The 26,335-nt window shown below is 49.4% G+C and overlaps 1 protein-coding gene across 3 annotated transcripts in view; it reads right to left on the bottom strand.

The window, feature by feature from the left end:
* Positions 1 to 2,163: 2,163 nt before the first annotated feature.
* Positions 2,164 to 26,335, bottom strand: part of LOC306762187 (bone morphogenetic protein receptor type-1A-like) — a 76,425-nt gene continuing 52,253 nt past the window's right edge. For 2 of the 3 annotated variants that reach the window (XM_079248605.1, XM_079248606.1), the window contains exons 4-12: positions 15,374 to 15,536; positions 14,812 to 14,914; positions 13,168 to 13,433; positions 11,140 to 11,275; positions 10,820 to 11,012; positions 9,490 to 9,787; positions 9,224 to 9,399; positions 7,120 to 7,250; positions 2,164 to 6,251 (exon numbers count right to left, since the gene is read on the bottom strand). In XM_079248605.1, the coding sequence (XP_079104731.1) occupies positions 6,126 to 6,251; positions 7,120 to 7,250; positions 9,224 to 9,399; positions 9,490 to 9,787; positions 10,820 to 11,012; positions 11,140 to 11,275; positions 13,168 to 13,433; positions 14,812 to 14,914; positions 15,374 to 15,536 (1,592 nt within the window). In that variant the 3' untranslated portion in view covers positions 2,164 to 6,125. The remainder of the gene's footprint in view (positions 6,252 to 7,119; positions 7,251 to 9,223; positions 9,400 to 9,489; positions 9,788 to 10,819; positions 11,013 to 11,139; positions 11,276 to 13,167; positions 13,434 to 14,811; positions 14,915 to 15,373; positions 15,537 to 26,335) is intronic. The other variant, XM_079248607.1, reaches the window with a different exon arrangement.

The raw sequence follows: 26,335 nt of genomic DNA, 5'->3' as shown, positions 1-26,335 counted from the left end.
AAACCGCTACCAGAATAACACAAGTAAACTCTCTGGGTAAATAATATGGACGGAAGCTCACAGCTAACAGTTCCATGTCCCTTGTACATATCTTCTCCTTCACAGTAACATGTCCAGGATGACACCAACGCTGGTTAACCAGCACTGCAAATCCACCACCCTTTAGCTTTCCGCTGTGTTGTCTACTGCGGTCTGCACGGACTGTTTTAAAGCCCGGTACAGACACATTACAGTCAGGGATGTGTTCATGCAGCCATGTCTCGGTGAAGCACATAATGCTGCACTCTCTGTATTCTTTCTGAGACCTTGTTAGCATCTCGAGCTCATCCGTTGTGTTAGCTAGCGATCTCACATTACCCGTCACACCCTGTCTACCTCCTTGGTAGATATGGTTTAAATCTCCATCTCTTTCTCCTCTGTCTCACTCCCGCTCTGCATCCTCTTCTCTTTCTTTTCAACTCCATCGGGATTTGATGTGTTGTTTCGCTGATAATCCTGATTTGGGAGAGTTTAATCACTTGATCCCCGATTGTAAACAAGTCTTTCGTTGCCATGGAGACTCATAACAAGTCTTGAAAGAGCCAACAACTGTTTTCTGTGGAACAAGTTAATGCGTATATATTACACACAAAACACTTTTCGACATAACTAGTTTATAAATAATGTTAACACAGAGAATAATATACTAAATGTAAATGATAAATTATACTCCTATAAGGTGTTTATAGAAAAATATGACATTGATGCTTCACAAAGAGTTTTACATGGTAACATAATTACCTCCGCCAAGGAGGTAATTTTTACCGGCTTTGTCTGTTTGTCTTCAAGATAACTTAAAAAGTTATGGACGGATTTTAATGAAATTTTCAGAACTTGTTGGAAATGTGAAATGGGAGAACTGATTTAATTTTGGTGGTGATCTGGATCACTGTTTGGATCCAGGAACTTTTATAGACCTTGGCGGAGGTTTGCACTCCCAAGTGTTTTTCCAGGTAACTTCTGAATCGCACAATTTTCTATACGATACTTTACTTTCAGACTTTGTACAATTGTATCTCCATATTGATAAATTAATAAATGTATAAAAAGAGTCAACTGTAGTCAATAGAAAGCAGCAGCTATTCCCGCAATTTTTTCAGTATACGGTTGCAAAAACCGGTGAAATTAAATTCATTTACTGATATTGCAGCTACCTTATGTAGCTAATATGTAATATTTTAGCATACAGTTTTTTAATGTTTTACAGTGACCTGTATCACAATATCTCTGCCTTTTGTAACAAACCAAACTATGAGAAAAGTCAGGTAAAAATTGGTGAAGTAATTACAAATAAATGCATTGGAAGCGCATGGGAGACCCATCCAAGATGGCGTCTGTCTATATATGTCTGTGTAGGACCACCAGGGGACCTGAAACATTTTTGTGTGTGTGAAATAGGTTTCTGATCAAAATCAAAATCGACATGGAGGCTGTTAAATGATCTATGAAAGGAAAGCAGAGAAAATATTGATGCATGTGTTTACAACCATTCATGGTGCCAGCCAGGCACGAGGGTCAACGTAGCACCATGTCTCACTCTAAACTTTTGATTTGTCATTTTAGCCCGTTTCTGGGGCCGTCGTCATCCAGTCACAACCCGAGGCTGAGAAAATAAACACTGCATCACGTTGCAGCTGCTGGGAACCTGATGTCATCGCTGCCAGCTGGGAAGCTGAAAAGGACGAAGAGTGGAAAAGATTTCATGATGGTATTTTTCCATCTGAACCTTACTGACTTCTGTTTCAATTACTTTATCTATGTTATTCCAGTTTAAGCACATTTAGTATGGAAGCTTGTTTTATTATGGAAATATGACTAGTGTCTAAAATGAGCACCAAACAGAATAAAAAGTTAGGAGAAATGTCCAAAAATGGCAGAAAGTTTAAGTTCTATGACTGAAATTAAACAGGTCCATTTTGTTTAAATGTGAGTTTTAGTTAAAAATCTAAAAAATTAAGAGTTTTTTCTGTTTTAGACCCCACAAACCTATACACCTGATGTTTGTGTCATCACATGTAAATGTAAACAACAACAATCAAACTTAAAGAATGAACAAAAGAGTCGACACTGAAGGTTTCTGTACTAAAATAATATTATTTACTTAAAAACTGGTACATTGGACAGACTGTATACTGAGTTTTTCATTTCCTTGGTAAACTCATAAGGCACCAAACCAGATGCTGTACAAAAACAACAAAAACATTGAACATTTACATATTAGCGCTTCCTGCTAATGCTGGTACACTACAATTACTGCTTTAAATAAACTACTGCGTGAACATCATCCAAACATTGTCAACATGCACACTCAGCCAACACGTGCACGTTGTCCTGCTGCTGAGGAAGGAGGGGCCACACTAAAGGAACAGTCACACATTTTCAGACAGATAAAGGAGCGTTAGCATAGCTTAACCCAAATAATGGAAGCAGGGGGAACTGTTAGCTTCTTTTTTATCCAGTTTGTGTCAATAACAAACCAATCAAAGCCTTCTGGAGTCCAACACTGTCTTCCTGCCTCCAGTCTCTGAACCAGGTCCACGTGGACTGGATCCGTTTAGGCTAAATGTTCCTAAAGGGATTTGTAAGGTTACCATAGTGATGCTCACACTGCAGGCTGGAAGTCTGAGTGAAGGTGCAGGGTCATGTGACCATTGGTCAGATCTAATGACTGTCATTATGAGGAACAGCTGGTTTTAGATGGTTCCAACTAGTTTAATCTGGTCCCAAGCTAGTTCCAGCTAGTTTAATCTGGTCCCAGCAAGTCCCAGCTGGTTCCAACTAATTTAATCTGGTCCCAGCAAATCCCAGCTGCATCCAACTAGTTTCATCTGGTCCCAGCTAGTTCCAACTAATTTAATCTGGTCCCAGCTGGTTCCAACTAATTTAATCTGGTCCCAGATGGTTCCATCTGGTTCCAACTAATTTAATCTGGTCCCAGCTGGTTCCAACTAATTTAATCTGGTCCCAGATGGTTCCATCTGGTTCCAACTAATTTAATCTGGTCCCAACAAGTCCCAGATGGTTCCATCTAGTTCTAGCTGGTTCCAACTAATTTAATCTGGTCCCAGATGGTTCCATCTGGTTCCAACTAATTTAATCTGGTCCCAACAAGTCCCAGATGGTTCCATCTAGTTCTAGCTGGTTCCAACTAATTTAATCTGGTCCCAGATGGTTCCATCTGGTTCCAACTAATTTAATCTGGTCCCAACAAGTCCCAGATGGTTCCATCTAGTTCTAGCTGGTTCCAACTAATTTAATCTGGTCCCAGATGGTTCCATCTAGTTCCAGTTGGTTACAACTAGTTTAATCTGGTCCCAACAAGTTCTAGCTGGTTCCAGAAGGTCCCAACGAGTTCCAGCTGGTTCCAACTAATAAAATCTTGTTCCAGGCAGCAGATCTTCTGCAGGACTCGATGGTCCAGCTAAACGAGTCACATGGCTGAGGACTAAACCCACAAACATTTCAAAAACTGAAAAATGTTCTTAGAACCAAAATGAAAACGACGTTTCAGAGCCAAACAGTCCAACAGAAACTTTGACACTTGGTTATTTACACAACAGAACAAACTCAAACAACTTGTAGAAGAGTTTAAAAAAAGCTTAGTGTTGACAAGACGAACACAAATTTTACAAATTCAAAAATGTTACATTTTATATATTTATATTAAATTTCAGAAGGAAAAGTGGGCGGAGCCTGATGGTGTGACAGGAGCTGATGAATGAGAGCATGAGGACCTGTTTGTCACTTGGAAAATGGGAGTTAAATGCTTCTGGGAACTGGAAAAGTAATATTTGGGTAAAAAAGAAAATTAAAAAATCTATTTTTAGAAAGGTTTTTCTACTTTCATCATTGTTCTTTCAATATAATGCAAAACAATGAGGAAAACCAGCTGAAGAAACAATATGGCTGCCCAGATTTGCTTTTTCAGAACCCAGAGATACAACAAGCAAAATGATGAAACAGATGCTGGACCTGACCAGGTTCAGGTCCAGCATCTGTTTCATGAAAAACAAAAACCACCGTTTCCTCCAGAGGCGCCAGGATGTCAGAGTTCCATTCAGTTTTATGTCACTGGTGGACCCTCTGGTCCAGGACTTTGTGGACTTCAGACCCGTCCAGAGACTTCACCGTGCCTTTTGCAGGTCCTGTGATGTCACCACTACAAACCAATCCAGTTACACCTCTGGTCTTAGTAACCATCTTAGCTCCGCCCATTGCACAAAGCCCCACCCCTAAACCTGTACCATGAGTTCTGGTTTGCTGCTAGGTTTCTGAATGTCCACCGCTGAAAGTCGACACTGTAGAAAAAACTGAGCACAGCTGGATTAAACAAGAAAATAATCCGGCTGGACGAGATAAACCAGTGGGAGGCGCCACACAATGACAAGTCAGCCGCCATATTTTCTCATCCAGACAGTTCATCAGTTTTTATGTTTACAGATTCCTCCACCAGTGGAGCCATGTCCTCCGAGACAGAGGCATTGTGGGTAATGTGTCGTAATGAAGCCGTGAACAGCCAACATACGTGAAACCGTCTCAGAGATGGACATAAAGCCGTGAAAGATGTAACGCTGTGTCTGAGCGTTGAGTTTAATTGGAGCATTCTGTTGTCCATCACCGCAGACGCATCCATCAACCCCCGCTCTCATTCTGGATCAACGAAGTCCCAAAGGAACCCTGTGGGTCTTCTGGTAACCTGTAAGGTGTTGACTGCAGTTTTTGGTAGAGGACATTTTGTCCTATATTTACCCAAAAAGGTGGAAATTTTGAGTCCTGAAAAATGGGAATTAGTGGGAAAAAAAAAACCGATGACCTAGAAGGGTTTAAAAGTTACTAAACCAAAAGGTAAGTATGACACGTTAATATGAACCGGCCCAAACTGGCCGCGTGGCGTCACCAGAGGGGGCGGCCAGAGGGTTTGATTCAGCAGAAGAAATTCTGACAGAAAATAACTGAACATCCACAAGTGGAACTCTGGGAGTATCTGGGATGTTAAATCTGGGAAAATCGCAGCTTTATTGATTGGCGCTGCAAACTGGAAACAGCTAAGGAATCATTTTAATCAATCACAGACTTGCTGGTTGCCTAATGTCCAGCTGCAATAAGCCAACTGGTGAATCGTCGTCACTATCACCACCGCCGTCGCTTCAGTTCGAAAATTCGCTCTGAATCCAAACTGATCATGAATCGGCGTCATTTTGTCACGAGTTAAACAGCTGGTAGATGACAGCGTTTGTGTCATCAGGAACGACTGAATCAGGCTGAAACTCCACGCCGACGCCTTGGATGAAAACTGGACATAAAACCCTTTCCGGTACAGGATATTTCCTGCAGCTCTTCCTGGCTCCACCCACTAATGTCCAACTCAGGACGCCCAACCAATTAAATTCAATTTTTTTTAACAAACGTTGATCCATCCCCTATCAGACAGACAGACTGGAAGTTGACAGACAAACAGGACGGCACACATCTCCATAGCAACTCCTCGTTTCCTGTGGGAGGAGGCGGCTGGATGTCGATACAAAGTGTTGTGGGTTTAAATCCTCGGCATCGAACTGCAACATTTATTTACAGGTTTTGTTTCACATACAATAATAATAATAATAATAATACTAATAATAATACTAATAATAATAATAATGATGATGATAGTACCTTGTTTAGTTTATAATGAACTCTACTTTCAGAGCGGAGATATAATTCATCATGGCAGGAGAACTCGGTCCTGAAGAGGAAAGAAAACAACTAAATTGGCATTCTGAGCGTGTTGAGACAGTCAGACGCGGAGGAAGGCGGAACCGTTGGGGGGTGGGCTGGGGGGAGGGTCCATCAGAGTCCGGAGCCCCCCCTGCCCTCCCTCTGATTATCGTCTTGTGTGGCTTTCACAGAAAGCGTCGAGCTCGTCTGTCCTCAGGAGGAAGGAGGATGGAGGAAGAGGAGGCGAACAGTTCAGCCCTAACACAGGTCCTTTCTCCTTCATCTCCCAGCATTTCCTCCTCTTCCTCCTCCAGATGAGGAAGGCAGCAGGTCCGGTCGGATCCGGTCCAGGTTGAGGGAGTTAGGCAATGGAGGAAGATGGGGGGCGGTCATATCTTGATGTCCTGGGACTCCACCATCTTGGCGAGCGTCTTCTTGACTCTGAGGATGGTGAGGCGGGAGGCGGGGTTATGAGCCCAGCACTCTGACATCAGCTTCAGCATGGCACGAAGGCACTGCAGAAACACAGCGACACAGGGTTAGTCAGAGCCAACGCCGCTACAGATGGGAAGTGCTTTAAAACAGACGAGTCCGCCGGCTGCGGTCCAGGTAAACCGGGTGGTTCTGAGAGACCAGAGGAAGCATCGTCTGCTGGGGGAAAGAAGCAACCAGTAGGTCCTGGTTCTGATGCGACAGGGGCAGAAAAAATAATTTCACGTAAAAATTAGGATTTTAATTTTTTTTTTACAATTTAAATGGATTTTTTTGGTCAAAAATAGATTTTTTCTATTTAAAATGTTAATATGTTTAGTTGCCTAATGGAGAAGTTACAGCTTTTCTCCATCAGGGGGCGACATGTTTCTCTTGAACGGTCTGGTAACATGACGTTATATCCATTTTGGAAAACACGTAAACAGAAGACGGAAAAGAAACGCAGAGATAAATCCTCCAGTTCAACCAGCTGGTTCAGATTCATCGCTGCTGAATAGATCTTAGAAACGGACACAGTGGATGTTTTTATTTGGGAAATCAGGCTCTGATGTTGTCTGTAAAACTTCTAATCCTAATTTTAACAGAATCGGCACCAAAAAATGGTTAAAAATCAAACTAAGAAAAGCTTCACGTCCCAGTCCTGGTTCTAGGCGACTGGATCCGATCTGACTGGAGCAGCCCGTTCATATCAGAACCGGGTCACTGGTGTCAGGAACAAGCTGCTCCTCAGGGTCCTGCTATAAACCAATCAGATGCAAGCATGAGTGTGACCACCCACTTCTGAGGTCAGATCACGCCCGCTTAACGCCAACAGATCAGCACCACAGTATAACCATGACATGCTGGGGACGGTCTGATACTGGTGGTGAATTGGTTCACTGGGGGACTTACCTCGTCGCTGTTCCAGCGGTTGGACACGGTGGGCCTCAGTCCTTTAACACACACCACCTCCAGCATGTCTTCATAGGAGGGGTCGGAGGGAACCGTGTCGTGGTACGGCAGCTGGTAGTCCTCCACGATGCCTGGAGACAGGAAAAACTGAGCTCACCTGGAGGCTCCTCCCACATTTACACCTGAGGCCCCTCCCTCCCACATTTACACCCGGAGGCCCCTCCCTCCCTCCTACATTTACACCTGGAGGCCCCTCCCTCCCTCCCTCCCACATTTACACCCAGAGGCCCCTCCCTCCCTCCCTCCCACATTTACACCCAGAGGCCCCTCCCTCCCTCCCTCCTACATTTACACCCGGAGGCCCCTCCCTCCTACATTTACACCCAGAGGCCCCTCCCTCCCTCCCTCCTACATTTACACCCGGAGGCCCCTCCCTCCTACATTTACACCCAGAGGCCCCTCCCTCCCTCCCTCCTACATTTACACCCGGAGGCCCCTCCCTCCCTCCTACATTTACACCTGGAGGCCCCTCCCTCCCTCCCTCCCACATTTACACCCAGAGGCCCCTCCCTCCCTCCCTCCTACATTTACACCCGGAGGCCCCTCCCTCCTACATTTACACCCAGAGGCCCCTCCCTCCCTCCCTCCTACATTTACACCCAGAGGCCCCTCCCTCCCTCCCTCCTACATTTACACCCGGAGGCCCCTCCCTCCCTCCTACATTTACACCTGGAGGCCCCTCCCTCCCACATTTACACCCAGAGGCCCCTCCCTCCCTCCCTCCTACATTTACACCCAGAGGCCCCTCCCTCCCTCCCTCCTACATTTACACCCGGAGGCCCCTCCCTCCCACATTTACACCCAGAGGCCCCTCCCTCCCACATTTACACCCGGAGGCCCCTCCCTCCTACATTTACACCTGGAGGCCCCTCCCTCCCACATTTACACCTGGAGGCCCCTCCCTCCCACATTTACACCTGGAGGCCCCTCCCTCCCACATTTACACCTGGAGGCCCCTCCCTCCCACATTTACACCTGGAGGCCCCTCCCTCCCACATTCGACCCGGAGGCCCCTCCCTCCCAAATTTACACCCGGAGGCCCCTCCCTCCCTCCCACATTTACACCCGGAGGCCCCTCCCTCCCTCCCACATTTACACCTGGAGGCCTCTCCCTCCCACATTTACACCCGGAGGCCCCTCCCTCCCACATTCCACCTGGAGGCCCCTCCCTCCCACATTTACACCTGGAGGCCCCTCCCTCCCACATTTACACCTGGAGGCCTCTCCCTCCCACATTCCACCTGGAGGCCCCTCCCTCCCACATTTACACCTGGAGGCCCCTCCCTCCCACATTTACACCTGGAGGCCCCTCCCTCCCACATTTACACCTGGAGGCCTCTCCCTCCCACATTTACACCTGGAGGCCTCTCCCTCCCACATTTACACCTGGAGGCCCCTCCCTCCCACATTTACACCTGGAGGCCTCTCCCTCCCACATTTACACCTGGAGGCCCCTCCCTCCCACATTTACACCTGGAGGCCTCTCCCTCCCACATTTACACCTGGAGGCCCCTCCCTCCCACATTTACACCTGGAGGCCCCTCCCTCCCACATTTACACCTGGAGGCCTCTCCCTCCCACATTTACACCTGGAGGCCTCTCCCTCCCACATTCCACCTGGCGGCCCCTCCCTCCCACATTTACACCTGGAGGCCCCTCCCTCCCACATTTACACCTGGAGGCCTCTCCCTCCCACATTTACACCTGGAGGCCCCTCCCTCCCACATTTACACCTGCTCACCTGCTGAGGCTCACGCCAGCAGTGTATACACTATTTACCAGGAGTAAACATTATTCTCATCGTGGAAACACACCTGATGATGCTGTCGCCAAGTTGAAGGCTATGGCTGCTGAAGAAGGCGGAGCTACAGCCGCTTGGCAACGGTGCCCTCAGTTAAACGTGTGAAATATGGGATCCTCTCACTGTGTGGCGGCAGTGCTAACCACGACACCATCTTGCCGCCCGATCGTCTCTCGACCTGTCAAACTTCAGTGGTACACGTGTGTGTGTGTGTGTGTGTGTGCATAACGTGTGTGTGCATACCTCCAGTGACGCAGCGTCTCGCCATCTCCCAGACGACGAGTCCGTAGCTGTACATGTCGGCCATGATGTAGGCCTGGAAGTGGTTCTTGTTCAGGCTCTCATCCAGGACCTCGGGAGCCATGTAACGCCTCGTCCCCATGCGGGTGCTCAGAGGGATGTCTACTTCGTTGGTGTCGCTATGGCAATGGGAAGCAAAGTGTTATTAGATGAATCCGTCGGTGCAAACACGGATCCGGAGCGGCACTGGAACAGGACTGTTGACTGACCTGTTGAACTTGACGGCAAGGCCGAGGTCGGCGATGCAGCAGGCGCCGTTCTTCTTCACCAGGATGTTCTTGCTCTTCAAGTCTCGGTGGGCGATGGCGGGCTTGCCCTGCGTGCCGTAGATCTCCGTGTGCAGGTGGCAGAGGCCACAGGCGGTCGAGTAGGCGAGACGCAGTAGTGTCGGCGTGTCCAGCGTGGTCATCTTCAGGTAGTCGTACAGGGAGCCGCACTCGTGGTAGTCGGTGATGAGGAAGAGCTGAGTCGACGTCCCCGTACCTTTGATGTCGGCGGCGATAAAGCCTGCAGGACAGGGGATGATTGACAGCTCAGTTTATCAGGGAAACGCAGAAGCTGCTTTCTGACGCCTCCGTTCCACCGAATGAGAAAGTGCCGCAATGCGGCGGCGCCTGCCTTCACAGCTTATCGTGGCAACACTTCACAGGACGGGCTCCACAAGGTGCGCGGTGCACTTCTGAGGCATCCAGTAGCGCCGCCACTTTCCATGTCTCTAAAATACCGATTTAAAACTGTCAGTCCAGAGCGGATCGTTCAGGCAGAAAGTCAGCAACTAACGGCAGCAGGTAACGTCATCAACTGGGCTCAACGCCGGTGTTAAAGAATAGATGTTTGACTCTTTCCTTTCGGACACTCCATGGTCGTCCCCCTCATCCAGCATGCGAGGACACGTGTTCATGTAGCAGACAGAGGGTGGAGAGGGCAGAGGGCGGAATAAATAAACAGGTTTTACTACTTTACCCTCCATCCTGCCAATAAAACTACTTGGCCCACTGGGACTGAACGCCCCCCTTAAGTACTGGATCCTGGACATTTTGATGAACAAGCCTCAGTTTGTCTGATGCGCAACCCATCCACCCACCAATCCATCCATCCACCCACCCACCAATCCATCCATCCACCCACCAACCCATCCACCCACCCACCAACCCATCCACCCACCCACCAACCCACCCACCCATCCACCCACCCATCCACCCACCAATCCACCCACCCACCAACCCATCCACCCACCCACCAACCCATCCACCAACCCACCCATCCACCCACCAATCCACCCATCCATCCACCCACCAATCCACCCATCCATCCACCCACCAACCCATCCACCCACCCACCAATCCATCCACCCACCAATCCATCCATCTATCCGAGGTGCTATAAAGTCATGTTTGCCATCATCAGGAAGACCACCTTGTGTAAAACTGTGAACCTGGATGGTGAGGAGGAAGCTTAAGTCTGACTGGAACAATGCTCCCAGTTAAGGGAGATGACTGGACTAGTTGGATCACACAGGAAAAGCTGACTGGAAGTTACCGAGGATGTTCTCGTGTCTCATCAGGACCGTCTGGTAGATCTCCGTCTCTCTGAACCAGCTGGCCTCCTCGCGGGTGAAGAAGACCTTGACGGCCACCTTCTCCCCTCTCCAGCGACCAAGCCACACCTCGCCGTAGCGACCTTTCCCGATCTGACGAACCATCTGGATCTGCTTGGCGATGGTCCGCTGGACCTGAGGGAGCAGGTAAACATCACATTTATTTGTAAAATTAAAGACTTCAGTCCCTCCACATCATGTTTAAAAGGCAGAAACTGGTTTCCGTGTTTGTGAGATGAGGGGTGTGATGTGTGGTCTGTACCAGCAGGGGGAGTCCTGAGCCGCTGCCGGAGCTCTGGGACTGATGGATGAGGTCTTTCAGGGAATCTCCAACCGGGATGAATACTTCCTGCTCCTGATCTTTGTGAAAGCGCTGACGTTCAGTCTGCCACTTGTACCTGAAAGCACACAGGACACCTTCATTGTCCTCACTGCACAGGACACCTTCGTCATCCTCACTGCACAGGACACCTTCATCTTCTTCACTGCACAGGACACACCTTCATCTTCCTCACTGCACAGGACACCCCTTCATCGTCCTCACTGCCCTAGGACACCTTCATCATCCTTACTGCACAGGACACACCTTCATCTTTCTCACTGCACAGGACACACCATCTTTCTCACTGCACAGGACACACCTTCATCGTCCCCACTGCACAGGACACACCATCGTCTTCACTGCACAGGACACACCATCGTCTTCACTGCACAGGACACCTTCATCTTCCTCACTGCACGGGACACCTTTATCTTCCTCACTGCACAGGACACACCATCGTCCTCACTGCACAGGACACACCTTCATCGTCCTCACTACACAGGACACACCTTCATCGTCCTCACTACACAGGACACACCTTCATCGTCCTCACTACACAGGACACACCTTCATCGTCCTCACTGCACAGGACACCTTCATCTTCCTCACTGCACGGGACACCTTTATCTTCCTCATTGCACAGGACACACCATCGTCCTCACTGCACAGGACACCTTCATCGTCCTCACTACACAGGACACACCTTCATCGTCCTCACTGCACAGGACACCTTCATCTTCCTCACTGCACAGGACACCATCTTCCTCACTGCACAGGACACCATCTTCCTCACTGCACAGGACACCATCTTCCTCACTGCACAGGACACCATCTTCCTCACTGCACAGGACACCTTCATTTTCCTCACTGCACAGGACACACCATCTTCTTCACTGCGCAGGACACCATCTTCTTCACTGCGCAGGACACCATCTTCTTCACTGCACAGGACACCTTCATCTTCCTCACTGCACAGGACACCTTCATTTTCCTCACTGCACAGGACACACCATCTTCTTCACTGCACAGGACACCTTCATCTTCCTCACTGAACAGGACACCTTCATCTTCCTCACTGCACAGGACACACCATCTTCTTCACTGTACAGGACACCTTCATCTTCTTCACTGCACAGGACACCTTCATCTTCCTCACTGCACAGGACACCTTCATCTTCCTCACTGCACAGGACACACCATCGTCTTCACTGCACAGGACACCTTCATCTTCCTCACTGCACAGGACACCTTCATCTTCCTCACTGCACAGGACACACCATCGTCTTCACTGCACAGGACACCTTCATCTTCCTCACTGCACAGGACACCTTCATCTTCCTCACTGCACTGGACACCTTCATCTTCCTCACTGAGCAGTATATATGCATGTATATTTGTAATTTAAAGTAAATCAATAACCTATTATACGTCTAAAACAGTGAATTGAACAGTAATTACTAATAAATGAATCTGATGGGAGGAAAGAGGCCAGAGGTCGTCTGACAGAGTCATTTTCTCCTCGAGGGAAAAGACCACCGTATTGTTTTACAGAGAAAAAACTTTCTGGACAAAAGGAAAAGCGACACATTCATAGTGAAAAAGCTGCAACAATCACGACTGATGTTCTGTTGAAGCTTCTGGATCCGCTCGGGAAACTGAATGTCCATCCGTCATACGGCTGCGACTTGAGTCCATGCAACCTCCTCTTTATAAGCTGAATTATCAACATCTGATGAAACCACTGGGTTTGGAACCAGCCCAAATTCCAGAACCTCACGTTGAAAATCAGCTAGGAAGTTTATGAGGACGAGCTGAAAAACGTCGGGATAAGCACACACTTTATATTATGATGGCGTCACTAAAAGCTGGATCTGATCGCCTCTTTCTAACCTGAAAACAACCTCAGTGACGTCTTTGATTTGTTCCTCGTCTTCTTCTAACCGGCACGAAGCTTCTGGCGAGTCTTACCTGTAGTAGCAGACCAGGGTGACGCAGATCAGAGTGCAGCAGCAGACCGTCATGGAGATGAGGAAGGCCAACCAGTGAGGGCTGACATCTGCAGGAGCAACAGAGCTGTGGTTAGCTAGCATCCAGCAGCACCTGCTCTCTGATTGGCTGGAGGGTGGGGCGTTACCGTCGTGACTCTGGGGGGGGAGGGTGGGCTGCAGGTCCCTGTTGCAGAAGTCGGTGTTGCAGCACTCGATGGTCCTCCTGGTCTGCGCGTTGGGGGAGTCCTGTCAATCAAAGCCGTCAGTGATCAGAACCGATCCGAACAGATTCATTCCTATATTTCAGAACCAACAAAAGAGAAACTGAGATGGTTGGAGGACAAAAGCCCCCCGCCCCTCCAAGTCTGCGATAAAAACATCCCAGCCGGATCTTTGTCATGAACGATTGTGTTTTTGGTTTGATGAAAACAGCGAGATGTGACCAAACTTAAAGACGGCGGGTGCAACGCAGTAAAGTCAGTCTCCAGACCCCTGTTCCTTCCCCACAAATCAGCCCCTTCTGCCCCGTTTTACATCGCTGCACCTATGGTTCTGCCGTTGTAAGGTGACCTTCAGTTTTATGAAAGGAACCCAGAAACAAAACGTTTTATTATCTATGGTGTTCTGATCATCTATAGCGTACAGCTGTATATTCTGTACGTGTCAGCTGAGGTTGGTGGGAAAACGGACATCCCCACAGCGGCCGTATCGAACCTCCATCGTCCGCTCAGAGCTCCAACAGTTCAGGTAGGATATCTGAAAAGCTCTGACGTGCATCTTTAAAGGGTTAATTACAAGCATTTTCATCAAACCGATGGTTTTAGGAAAGGCCCGTTTTGTCCTCTTTGGACCTGAAACGGCGGTCAACTCAAAGGGTTGAAATGAATCCGTAACTAAAACAAACATTTAAAGCCTGTTTAAGTGGACATAAACGTTAATGCTGCATGTTTCTGTGACAGAAAGGTTCTCTGAAACACCTTAGTAGAGCTGCACAGTTGATCGGATTTGATCGTGATCATGATTTTGGTGTCCACAATTAAATAAACCTGATCGTCAACGATATTTACATTCAGCTCTGCTGCAGCGTCTCTGATCCTTCAGGCTCTCTGTCAGTAGTCTGCCGACTGGGAATGAACTCCTGGTTAAGGCTTCATTAAGCTGCCTAAATACCAAGCGCACCTCTTTTACTAGCAGCCAGTTAAGTATCGTTGGATTGGTTGGACATGTGAGGTGGTCAACACGGAAAAGCATGAAGCGGTAAGACACTTCCGCATTTTTCCTGTTGCAGGTAAAACGTATTGTTTTGATTAAACAGCTGATCGAGGTGATGTGACCCGCCCCGCCGTGGACGAGGGAGAGGGAGCGAGATATAAATGTATATATATTATATAATAACGCTACATATATAATATGTAGCGTTGCCAGGTAGGTTGTTTACAAGTGGTGCAATAAACATGTTTTTTCAGACACAATGAATGATGGTGATTACTTTATTGATCAAAATAATGGTGATTATATCGGTCATATTGGTGCAGCCCTACACCTTAGTGAGTGACAGATGCAGCAGACAGAACGGCGCCTGCCTCGCTCCACGCCGTCTGCGAGGCAGGGACGAAGTGCTTACCTTGCACTGGAAGTGGGAGCCTTCGTACTTCATGCAGCCTGAGGTCAGCTGGACTTCTCCGTGCTCGTCCTCCTCGATGATGGCGAAGCACTGACCGTTGGTCCTGAGACACAAACACACAACTCGTTCAGAGGACTTCTCATCGATCATCAGTCTGCCCCCCCACTGCGGACTCGCCCGACTCTGTTTCTGTCTGAGCAACACGACACCCACGACGTTTTGATCATCTTTACTATCAGAAAACACCTGGAAGCCAGAAATGATCTGCTGGCGTTTCACTGATCAGTCTGAAAGGTTTTGATGCTGATGAAGGATTGATGGACGTCTGCATCAGATGCAGGAAACTAAACTCAACGCTCTGAGCAGAGGAAAGGCTCAGCATGCACACATGTAAATAAAATGCACATCCCAGTGATGACGCTGATCCCTGGAGCTCAGCTCTGGTTCCAACTCCTGCCGTGTGGTGTGGATTGATCCGAGCCACGTACGTCTGCTCCGTACAGACAGGAGAAAACGCCACCGCCCTGCTCTTCGACCAGTAAGATGGAGGCTAGGGACTCACTGGCAGGTGTTGTTGGTGGCGTCATCAGGACAGTGTCCGGAGCAGTAGCAGCTGAGGAACCGGGGAAGATCTTCAGGCGCGATGGTCGAGTCCTCGCCGGAGCGCCGAGCATCACTTTTTACCCCTGTCCCCTGAAGAACGTAGTCCGGGTTCTGGCCTGCAGCTGGAAGGAGAACCAGAACCGGGTTTACACAAACAGGACAGAAGCAGAAATAAAGCAACACACTCGCCAGGAAGGAAGTCATCTCCTGTAGCGCTGCGCGCCTACCGAGCCGCCGCGCGCCTACCGAGCCGCCGCGCGCCTACCGAGCCGCCGCGCGCCTACCGAGCCGCCATGCAGCAGAACGACGAAGCAGAATGAGGTTCCAGGATGTCGTCATAACCCTGAGCAGACCCCCGGTCGGACTCTGCAGACCCCCGGTCGGACTCTGCAGACCCCGGTCGGACTCTACAGACCCCGGTCGGACTCTGCAGACCCCCGGTCGGACTCTGCAGACCCCGGTCGGACTCTGCAGACCCCGGTCGGACTCTGCAGACCCCCAGTCGGACTCTGCAGACCCCCAGTCGGACTCTGCAGACCCCCAGTCGGACTCTGCAGACCCCGGTCGGACTCTACAGACCGCCTCCTGCTGGAGCTGCAACATTCCTCCCCTATCAGCGGACAACAGGCTGCAGGGAGATACAGGGGGAGCTGGAGTCCATATGGAGCTGAAGGAGCCCCGCGGGGGGTCAGGGGTGGGAGCAGGCAGATAAACAGCCCCCCAACCGAAGGTTTGTGGGAAAAAACCTTCAGAATTAAGACAATAAAAATGTTTTGCTGAAGCTTTAGGTGTTTAGTCCTGGTTAATCAGGACGAGTTCGCCAGCAGAATGTCTCCATGATGTTCACTGAGGAAGACGAGGAAAGCCTTCAGCAGGACGAGTCTCCTCCCCTCTGGTTTGTTGCAGGAACAGCAGGACAAGGAAGTTATCGCTCCTTATCTACCTCCTTCTTATCTCCATTCCTTCTCTAAACCCTTGTTTTCCTCTCCAGCCTCCACAGTAACGCCACAAGACACACACTCTTTTCTTTCTTGTGATTTTAGTTCATTTAACATTTTTCCTGTTGCTGCCCCCCCCCTCCCCGCTCACAGTAAAACAACTCAGGTGTGTCGCACCTTTTCAAGTTTGAACATGCAAGCCCACACTTTGGACTGACCAGTTGCTATGGTAACAGTGTGTTCACAGCCAGAACTATTCAACACAAAGTGAAACAGTCAGTTTGAGGAAAAAATAGAGAAAAGTAGAAAAGCACTAAAGCGCAGACCCCCATCCACCAAGCAGCTCATTTCCCCCCGTACAGGGAAGAATCCTTAAACGCTCCCGTTTCCACAGTTCCTACCAGGTCCTTCCTATAATTCCTACCAGCTCCTTCCTATAAGGACCTGGTTGAGTTTAAGTTTAGACCTGGCGGGGTTGTGCTTGCAGGGTTCCAGTGTCCCTGGAACACCCCGGAGCGGGGCTTGTAGGGTTCCAGTATCCCTGGAACACCCCGGAGCAGGTTTTGTTGGGTTCCAGTATCCCTGGAACACCCCGGAGCAGGTTTTGTTGGGTTCCAGTATCCCTGGAACACCCCGGAGCGGGTTTTGTAGGGTTCCAGTGTCCCTGGAACACCCCGGAGCGGGGCTTGTAGGGTTCCAGTATCCCTGGAACACCCCGGAGCGGGTTTTGTAGGGTTCCAGTATCCCTGGAACACCCCGGAGCGGGGCTTGTAGGGTTCCAGTATCCCTGGAACACCCCGGAGCGGGTTTTGTAGGGTTCCAGTATCCCTGGAACACCCCGGAGCGGGTTTTGTTGGGTTCCAGTATCCCTGGAACACCCCGGAGCGGGTTTTGTAGGGTTCCAGTATCCCTGGAACACCCCGGAGCGGGTTTTGTAGGGTTCCAGTATCCCTGGAACACCCCGGAGCGGGTTTTGTAGGGTTCCAGTATCCCTGGAACACCCCGGAGCGGGGCTTGTAGGGTTCCAGTATCCCTGGAACACCCCGGAGCGGGTTTTGTTGGGTTCCAGTATCCCTGGAACACCCCGGAGCGGGTTTTGTAGGGTTCCAGTATCCCTGGAACACCCCGGAGCGGGTTTTGTAGGGTTCCAGTATCCCTGGAACACCCCGGAGCGGGTTTTGTAGGGTTCCAGTATCCCTGGAACACCCCGGAGCGGGTTTTGTAGGGTTCCAGTATCCCTGGAACACCCCGGAGCGGGTTTTGTAGGGTTCCAGTATCCCTGGAACACCCCGGAGCGGGTTTTGTAGGGTTCCAGTATCCCTGGAACACCCCGGAGCGGGGTTGTACTTGCAGGGTTCCGGACTTCCCTTCAGCTTACATGGAACGTGACAGAGCCTGAAACCGGATTGTAAGCAGCTAAGAACCACAACGTGAAGCGAGTGGGATCATTGTGGCTCAGCCTGATTAGAACACAGTTTGTGGAACTTTGTGGTGTGGTTGGAGGTAAAATATGCCGATCACCAGGAATAGTTTCATCTTGGTATTTGAATTTCTGTTACATTGGTGGAAAACTCTTCATCAGGAAACACGGATGATCGTCTCTCTTACATGTAGGGTTCTCTGTCACGAGATTCCGACCCGACTGCCTGTTAAATTCACACTAGGAATGATAAATGTTGGATGGATATTTATCCTGATTCTGTGGGTTAGAAACACTGATGAATAACCAGAACCATGACTGAGTTTTCTGTCTGGAAACTCAGACATTTTCTCCTCAGTATTTAAAATAGCTTGAAAGGCTCAAATTTACTAGTTTTTGGGTTGGTTTGTTCCGTTCTTGCTGGGGCGGATACTGGTCCATTTAAGGCTCTCTGATTGGCTGCGAGGCTGTGAGTGATAGGAGTGAGCAGGAAGCAGGAGTGAACGAATGGAGAGTGTGTTTGGCTTGGAAATGGTTGCTCCTGCATCTCCTTCCACATGTGTGCTTAACTGCAGACGGAGCGGAGACTGAGGTCTGGCAGAGCATGCTGGGTAATCGGACACTTGCCATGTGCTCTTAAAGTCGCAGCGCCGCCTCAGACGAGAAGTTTGTTTACATGCAGCAGAGTAAAGATCCATGAGAGTCACCAATGAATCATTGTCTGTGGAAATTTATCTTTATGTTGGTGTGGTCGAATGCTGGGTGGACAGGAAGCTCTGCCTGAGGAGCCCAAGGCCACCACCAGCTGGGACCTGACAGGAGCAGTTAATACTGAAAGATGGAGCTCATTTCTTCTAGGGGTTCTCATAGTCCTGCTATAGTCCTGCTATAGTCCCCCTTTGGTCCCGCTTTGGTCCCGCTATAGTCCTTGTTTAGCCCTTCTTTAGCCTTGGTCCTGCTTTAGTCCTGCTTCAGTCCTTCAGTCCTGCTTTAGTCCTGCTTCAGTCCTTCAGTCCTGCTTTAGTCCTGCTTTAGTGCTGCTTTAGTGCTGCTTTAGCCTTGGTTCAGCCCTGCTTAACCTTGGTTTAGCCCTGCTTTAGCCTTGGTTTAGCCCTGCTTTAGCCTTGGTTTAGCCCTGCTTTAGCCTTTTTCCCTCTAAACGTGAGGAAAATCCACAATGCTTCATGTTTAACTCTACAAAGAGCCAAAAGTTCTGTTTCAAACCGGTCTCTGGTTTGGAGCCAGTTTTCTGCCTGAATGGTTCGGAGGTCGTACGTAACGGCGCAGCGTCTAGGACTGAACTGAGGGAGGGAAAGCTGGCGAGAACTGGAGCAAGATGATGTTTATCATCGTCCAACCAGGATAAAAGATGAAAGAAAGTCTGAAAGGCTCAGGTTTCAGTCTGAGGACGAGCTTCTGGTTTTACCTCCTGCCCTCGAACAAAGAAGCCGTTTAATGCTGGGAGTTTATGGCCTGATATGACCGCCAGCCAGCCGTGAGTCACCGTCTGCAGATATGAAGCTTTTTACAGGCTTATCGCTGGAGCTGTGACAAATCAATACAACTGATTATCCAATAATACAGCTGATCAAAGTAGAAACACATCAGAGCTGCAGATAAACAGCTTCTTTCGCCTCCTCACACTCTGATGCAGCGGAGGAGGAGAAGGAGGAGGTGAAGGAGGAGGCGAAGAAAGCGTTGAACCGTGCTGCAGCTGGCGCTATCTCCTCATCTGTTCTGGAAACTTCCCAAACAGACTCCACCCGTCTGGCACGCCGAGCGTGGCTGAACAAACAAACCCACATAGATGGAGGTGTGTGGAGGAGTTGCACCGGCTCCCAGACACTCCCAAACCGACAGGCCTCCTTCAGGATGTCGAAGAGGACGGAGGCTCCCATGGACAAACGGGAAAACTTTCCAACTGAGGAAGAAGTAATGCAGCTTTTCTACTGTGTTCATGTTTACGGCTGGGTTTAGCTCCAGCGTTCCACACGCTGGTCCTTTCCATGAAGCAGAAAACACCGTCGGACCATGAATCACCTGGAAAACCGGAACTATCTTGGAATAAATGCAGAACAGTCTTACTGTCATCGATTCTACGTGTATGATGAATAAAATATTTCTCTCAATTCCGACTCATAACTCAGTGATTCTGCTCTCCTGCTCCACCTGCAGCCTGCAGATGCTCTTCCCCTCCACCCTCCCAGCCTGCTGAAGCCCCCCCCCCGTGCCCGCCCGGCGCTCCCCCCTGCAGGAAGCTGTTGAACTGATTGCTGCCGCTCTCACTTCCTCCCTGCACATTAAGCGTTTCCTGTATGGCGCAGTATGAGCCGTCAGCGGCGCTAAACGCTCCAAACAGTCATTGTTCTGCGGAAACATCCTTCATTCCCTCTGGAGATGCAGTTCCCTCTTAGAAGCTGCAGCGTCACCACATCTTTATTTCCTCTCAGGACCAATCTGAGACAGCAGAAGGAAAGAAGGTGGGCGAGCATGCTGTCTGCTTATTTATCTGCAGGTTGAACAGCTACTTCTGAACTTTTATTTTGACTAAATATTGTGAGATCTTATAAAAATTCAGGGTTTTGGATCAAAGTTCAAAAGTAAAATTCACATTAATGTTTCCTTCCTGTTTAAGCTGATAAAGGTTTGAGCTGTGAAAAGAAGAATTTGGGTCCTGAAACACGAGACATAAATGTAATTACATTCTGTAAAATGTAAAACATTTTCTAATAATAGATGAATAGATCAATAATGAAGTAAACTCAGTGTTTCAGGAGTTCAGTCAGAAGACAGAAACATGTTTCTGAGATCAAACGAAGCTGGATGGAGAGTAATCTCAACAAGCTGCAGTCGCTGAGCGACGGTGAACATCCCACTGGTTTGAAACCAGTAGGCAGCTCTGCTGTTCCAACCTTCATGGCTTAACAAGCCTGGTCGTTACCTCACCTAAAAGCTTTCAGCTGCCCAGCGTTGGCCCGGCAACGCCGGCAGGCCTGGTAAACATCCCTGCAGGAAGCTGGTGGACGACAGAGGAGGTAGGGTTTTACTGGGGAAGCTTGGGGTTGTAAAAGTGGAAGATAAGCAGGCAGAGAATGACATGGATTCATGTTTGAGCCTGAAGAGTACCATCCCGTTGTCCCACGGTTTGTTTTCAGTCCAGGCATCTGTAAAGACAACCTGCAGACCAGACCCAGGGCTAAAAGAGCCCATATGATATGAGTCCCTTTCCTGGAGAACAGGTCCGTTTTTCTTTCCTTAAATAAGACACTAAACTGTCTGATGGTATTGATCCGATCTCTGTCTCCAGACGTTCACTGTGTCACACGTCATGTTTCACGTCTTCAACATACATGAGATATTTATAAAATGTTTTTTTTATTAATCTGAACCTTAACGGACATGATGTTTTCAGCCCCAGCTGTCAGATTATGAGGCGAAAATGATGTAAAAAGAACTAAATCTCATCTTTGGCTGCTCCTGATTGGACATTCCTCTCAGTCACATGACCATCAGTCACACACTGCTGATACTGGGACGCTGATGGTGACAGACGAGGTGCGCTCGGGCATGTTGGAGATCTGGAGGAGTTTAAAGGGTTAAAACTATTTTCATATTTCTGTTGTTAGGTTTTATTTCAGCAGACGTCAGAGCGGTAAAAAACTGGTTTTAGTCGTCACGGTGACGATGACTATGTCCAAACGAAGCCGGGCTTCTGTAAAACCAAACATCTTCCCCCCTCCGGCCAAAAAGAATCCATATGAGCTCGTTTCTGAAAAATGACGGTGTGTTCAGGCCAAACGCGTTTTCAGCGTCAAGAGCGGCAGGTTTTCATGTCCGTGTGGAGGCGCGGCAAAGGGGCGTCGAGCTTCTCGCGTCGTGCTTTGAGCGTTTTGGGCGCCGGCGTTCCACGCGGAACGCGCCAAAAATTTAAGAAGTTTTTTAAGCTCGACGTGTGTTCCGCGTAGAACGCGCGTCAAAAGCCAGAAACGGGCAAAGCTGAACTTTGGCCGCTCGACGCGGGGCGTCAACCAATCAGAGCGATCAGCTGGCAGCTCCTGGAGGATTCCCGTGGTGAACCCAGACACGGGGCGGAGATGCCATTACTCCATGCAATATTTAGGAGAACCATTCCTTGCTAAAAAGCTGAATGTCACTGATTTGGCAACGTAGCAGGATACGTTGGCTAGCAACGCTTTGTTTGGGGGCGGCGGCGGCTCTCTGCTGAGTTGCATTAACACTGACTAACTGCCCTACGACAACGTCCTCTAGCTTCATTTATTAAATAAAACCATGCCGTCTCTTTACTGAATCCGCCATCATTCAGACTGACCGGAAGGAAAGCGCCGCCTCCCTCCTCTCTTTTCTGCCACGTTTGCCGCTCGCGGCAGACGCAGCAGGAGCGTTGAGAGCGTTTTGGGCGTCGGACACAAAAGTGGCAGTTTAGTGACCAGCGTCGAGCGTTGTTTGGTCTGAACACACCGTAAATCCATCCACACGTTTCAGCATAACGGCGTGAAGCATATGAAAGCCCAAATGGAAAAGTATCTTTGTTCTGTGAAGTTCCTGCTACGTGTGGACAGATCCGGTTTCTCTGACCTAACAGGAACGTCTGATGTTTGCCTCCACTTAGTTTACAGTGGTCTTACTGTGACCTCTGTGACCACCAGAAGAAGGGAGGAATGGAAAAGAGGTCTCTCCCTTTTCCTTTCCAGATTACTGAAAGTCGTCAGAGTCGGAGCTCCGCCTTCTTATCAGCTGCTGTGTTTGGAGGTCAGTGATTGGGCAGCGGGAAGGTGACCTTTCTCATGTTCACAGCCAGGACTCCACAGCTGGCGTCCCGTCTCGCTGCGCAGCCTGATCTGAGGAAGGAAACCTGCGTGAGTCCAGATGACAGCAGCCTGGAGGGAAGTGAAGCTGAGATGTTGGTGGAAAACATGGTTTCCTCATCCAGTCTGGTGCTTTTCTTCACCAGTGGATTTCTATCTCCATCACGTCAGAAACCACATCACACGTCAGATGTGTTTTAGCAAAGTGTCCCAAGTCATGGAGTTTTATTAGTCGGCCTTCTTCTCTGCAGCAGCGCAGCGAAGCAGCTTGTTGTGTTTTAGTTTACAGACTACAGTTTCTCTGCCTGGAATACTGGTGCATCAGGCCGTTTATTCCAGTTTCTCTGCCTGGAATACTGGTGCATCAGGCCGTTTATTCCAGTTTCTCTGCCTGGAATACTGGTGCATCACGCCGTTTATTCCAGTTTCTCTGCCTGGAATACTGGTGCATCAGGCCGTTTATTCCAGTTTCTCTGCCTGGAATACCGGTGCATCACGCCGTTTATTCCAGTTTCTCTGCCTGGAATACTGGTGCATCAGGCCGTTTATTCCAGTTTCTCTGCCTGGAATACTGGTGCATCAGGCCGTTTATTCCAGTTTCTCTGCCTGGAATACTGGTGCATCAGGCCGTTTATTCCAGTTTCTCTGCCTGGAATACTGGTGCATCAGGCCGTTTATTCCAGTTTCTCTGCCTGGAATACCGGTGCATCAGGCCGTTTATTCCAGTTTCTCTGCCTGGAATACTGGTGCATCAGGCCGTTTATTCCAGTTTCTCTGCCTGGAATACTGGTGCATCAGGCCGTTTATTCCAGTTTCTCTGCCTGGAATACCGGTGCATCAGGCCGTTTATTCCAGTTTCTCTGCCTGGAATACTGGTGCATCAGGCCGTTTATTCCAGTTTCTCTGCCTGGAATACTGGTGCATCAGGCCGTTTATTCCAGTTTCTCTGCCTGGAATACTGGTGCATCAGGCCGTTTATTCCAGTTTCTCTGCCTGGAATACTGGTGCATCAGGCCGTTTATTCCAGTTTCTCTGCCTGGAATACTGGTGCATCAGGCCGTTTATTCCAGTTTCTCTGCCTGGAATACTGGTGCATCAGGCCGTTTATTCCAGTTTCTCTGCCTGGAATACCGGTGCATCAGGCCGTTTATTCCAGTTTCTCTGCCTGGAATACCGGTGCATCAGGCCGTTTATTCCAGTTTCTCTGCCTGGAATACCGGTGCATCAGGCCGTTTATTCCAGTTTCTCTGCCTGGAATACCGGTGCATCACGCCGTTTATTCCAGTTTCTCTGCCTGGAATACTGGTGCATCAGGCCGTTTATTCCAGTTTCTCTGCCTGGAATACCGGTGCATCACGCCGTTTATTCCAGTTTCTCTGCCTGGAATACTGGTGCATCACGCCATTTATTCCAGTTTCTACAGTGGACTACAGCGAAGTGGAGTACAGTGGACTACAGCGAAGTGGACTACAGAGGACTACAGCGAAGTGGACTACAGAGGACTACAGCGAAGTGGACTACAGTGAAGTGGACTACAGAGGACTACAGCGAAGTGGACTACAGCGGACTACAGCGGAGTGGACAACAGTGGACTACAGCGAAGTGGACTACAGTGAAGTGGACTACAGTGGACGACAGCGAAGTGGACTACAGCGAAGTGGACTACAGTGGACTACAGCGAAGTGGACTACAGAGGACTACAGCGAAGTGGACTACAGAGGACTACAGCGAAGTGGACTACAGCGAAGTGGACTACAGAGGACTACAGTGAAGTGGACTACAGCGAAGTGGACTACAGAGGACTACAGCGAAGTGGACTACAGTGAAGTGGACTACAGAGGACTACAGCGAAGTGGACAACAGTGGACTACGGCGAAGTGGACTACAGTGGACTACAGCGAAGTGGACTACAGCGAAGTGGACTACAGTGGACGACAGCGAAGTGGACTACAGCGAAGTGGACTACAGTGGACTACAGCGAAGTGGACTACAGTGGATTACAGCGAAGTGGACTACAGCGAAGTGGACTACAGCGAAGTGGACAACAGTGGACTACGGCGAAGTGGACTACAGCGAAGTGGACTACAGTGGACGACAGCGAAGTGGACTACAGCGGACTACAGTGGACGACAGCGAAGTGGACTACAGCGAAGTGGACAACAGTGGACTACGGCGAAGTGGACTACAGCGAAGTGGACTACAGTGGACGACAGCGAAGTGGACTACAGCGGACTACAGTGGACTACAGCGAAGTGGACTACAGCGAAGTGGACTACAGCGAAGTGGACTACAGCGAAGTGGACTACAGTGGATTACAGCGAAGTGGACTACAGTGAAGTGGACTACAGCGAAGTGGACAACAGTGGACTACGGCGAAGTGGACTACAGCGAAGTGGACTACAGCGAAGTGGACTACAGTGAAGTGGACTACAGCGAAGTGGACAACAGTGGACTACGGCGAAGTGGACTACAGCGAAGTGGACTACAGCGAAGTGGACTACAGTGGACTACAGCGAAGTGGACTACAGCGACGTGGACTACAGAGGACTACAGCGAAGTGGACTACAGTGGACTACAGCGAAGTGGACTACAGTGGACTACGGCGAAGTGGACAACAGTGGACTACGGCGAAGTGGACTACAGTGGACTACAGCGAAGTGGACAACAGTGGACTACGGCGAAGTGGACTACAGTGGACTACAGCGAAGTAGACTACAGCGAAGTGGACTACAGCGAAGTGGACTACAGCGAAGTGGACTACAGCGAAGTGGACTACAGTGGACTACAGCGAAGTGGACTACAGCGAAGTGGACTACAGAGGACTACAGCGAAGTGGACTACAGCAAAGTGGACTACAGAGGACTACAGCGAAGTGGACTATAGTGGACTACGGCGAAGTGGACTACAGCGAAGTGGACTACAGTGGACTACAGCGAAGTGGACAACAGTGGACTACGACGAAGTGGACTACAGCGAAGTGGACTACAGTGAAGTGGACTACAGTGAAGTGGACTACAGCGAAGTGGACTACAGCGAAGTGGACTACAGTGGACTACAGCGAAGTGGACTACAGCGAAGTGGACTACAGCGAAGTGGACTACAGCGAAGTAGACTACAGCGAAGTAGACTACAGCGAAGTGGACTACAGCGAAGTAGACTACAGCGAAGTGGACTACAGTGGACTACAGCGAAGTGGACTACAGAGGACTACAGCGAAGTAGACTACAGCGAAGTAGACTACAGCGAAGTGGACTACAGCGAAGTAGACTACAGCGAAGTAGACTACAGCGAAGTGGACTACAGCGAAGTGGACTACAGTGGACTACAGCAAAGTGGACTACAGCGAAGTGGACTACAGTGGACTACAGCGAAGTGGACTACAGCGAAGTGGACTACAGTGGACTACAGCAAAGTGGACTACAGCGAAGTGGACTACAGTGGACTACAGCGAAGTGGACTACAGCGAAGTAGACTACAGCGAAGTAGACTACAGCGAAGTAGACTACAGCGAAGTGGACTACAGCGAAGTGGACTACAGCGAAGTAGACTACAGCGAAGTAGACTACAGCGAAGTGGACTACAGCGAAGTAGACTACAGCGAAGTGGACTACAGTGAGATGTTGTGAATAGACACAGTAAATAAATCGGACTGAACTGAATAAATCTTTGTCATTCCACCATCACAACAAATCAGACCACCTGATATTCTGATGTAATGTGCCAGCAGACACGAGGTT

The sequence above is a fragment of the Telmatherina bonti genome (genome assembly GCF_933228915.1).
Source record: "Telmatherina bonti genome assembly, chromosome: 11".
NCBI lineage: Eukaryota > Metazoa > Chordata > Actinopteri > Atheriniformes > Telmatherinidae > Telmatherina > Telmatherina bonti.
Note: the sequence above shows the minus strand (reverse complement) of the source record. Positions and strands in the feature narration are given on the sequence as shown.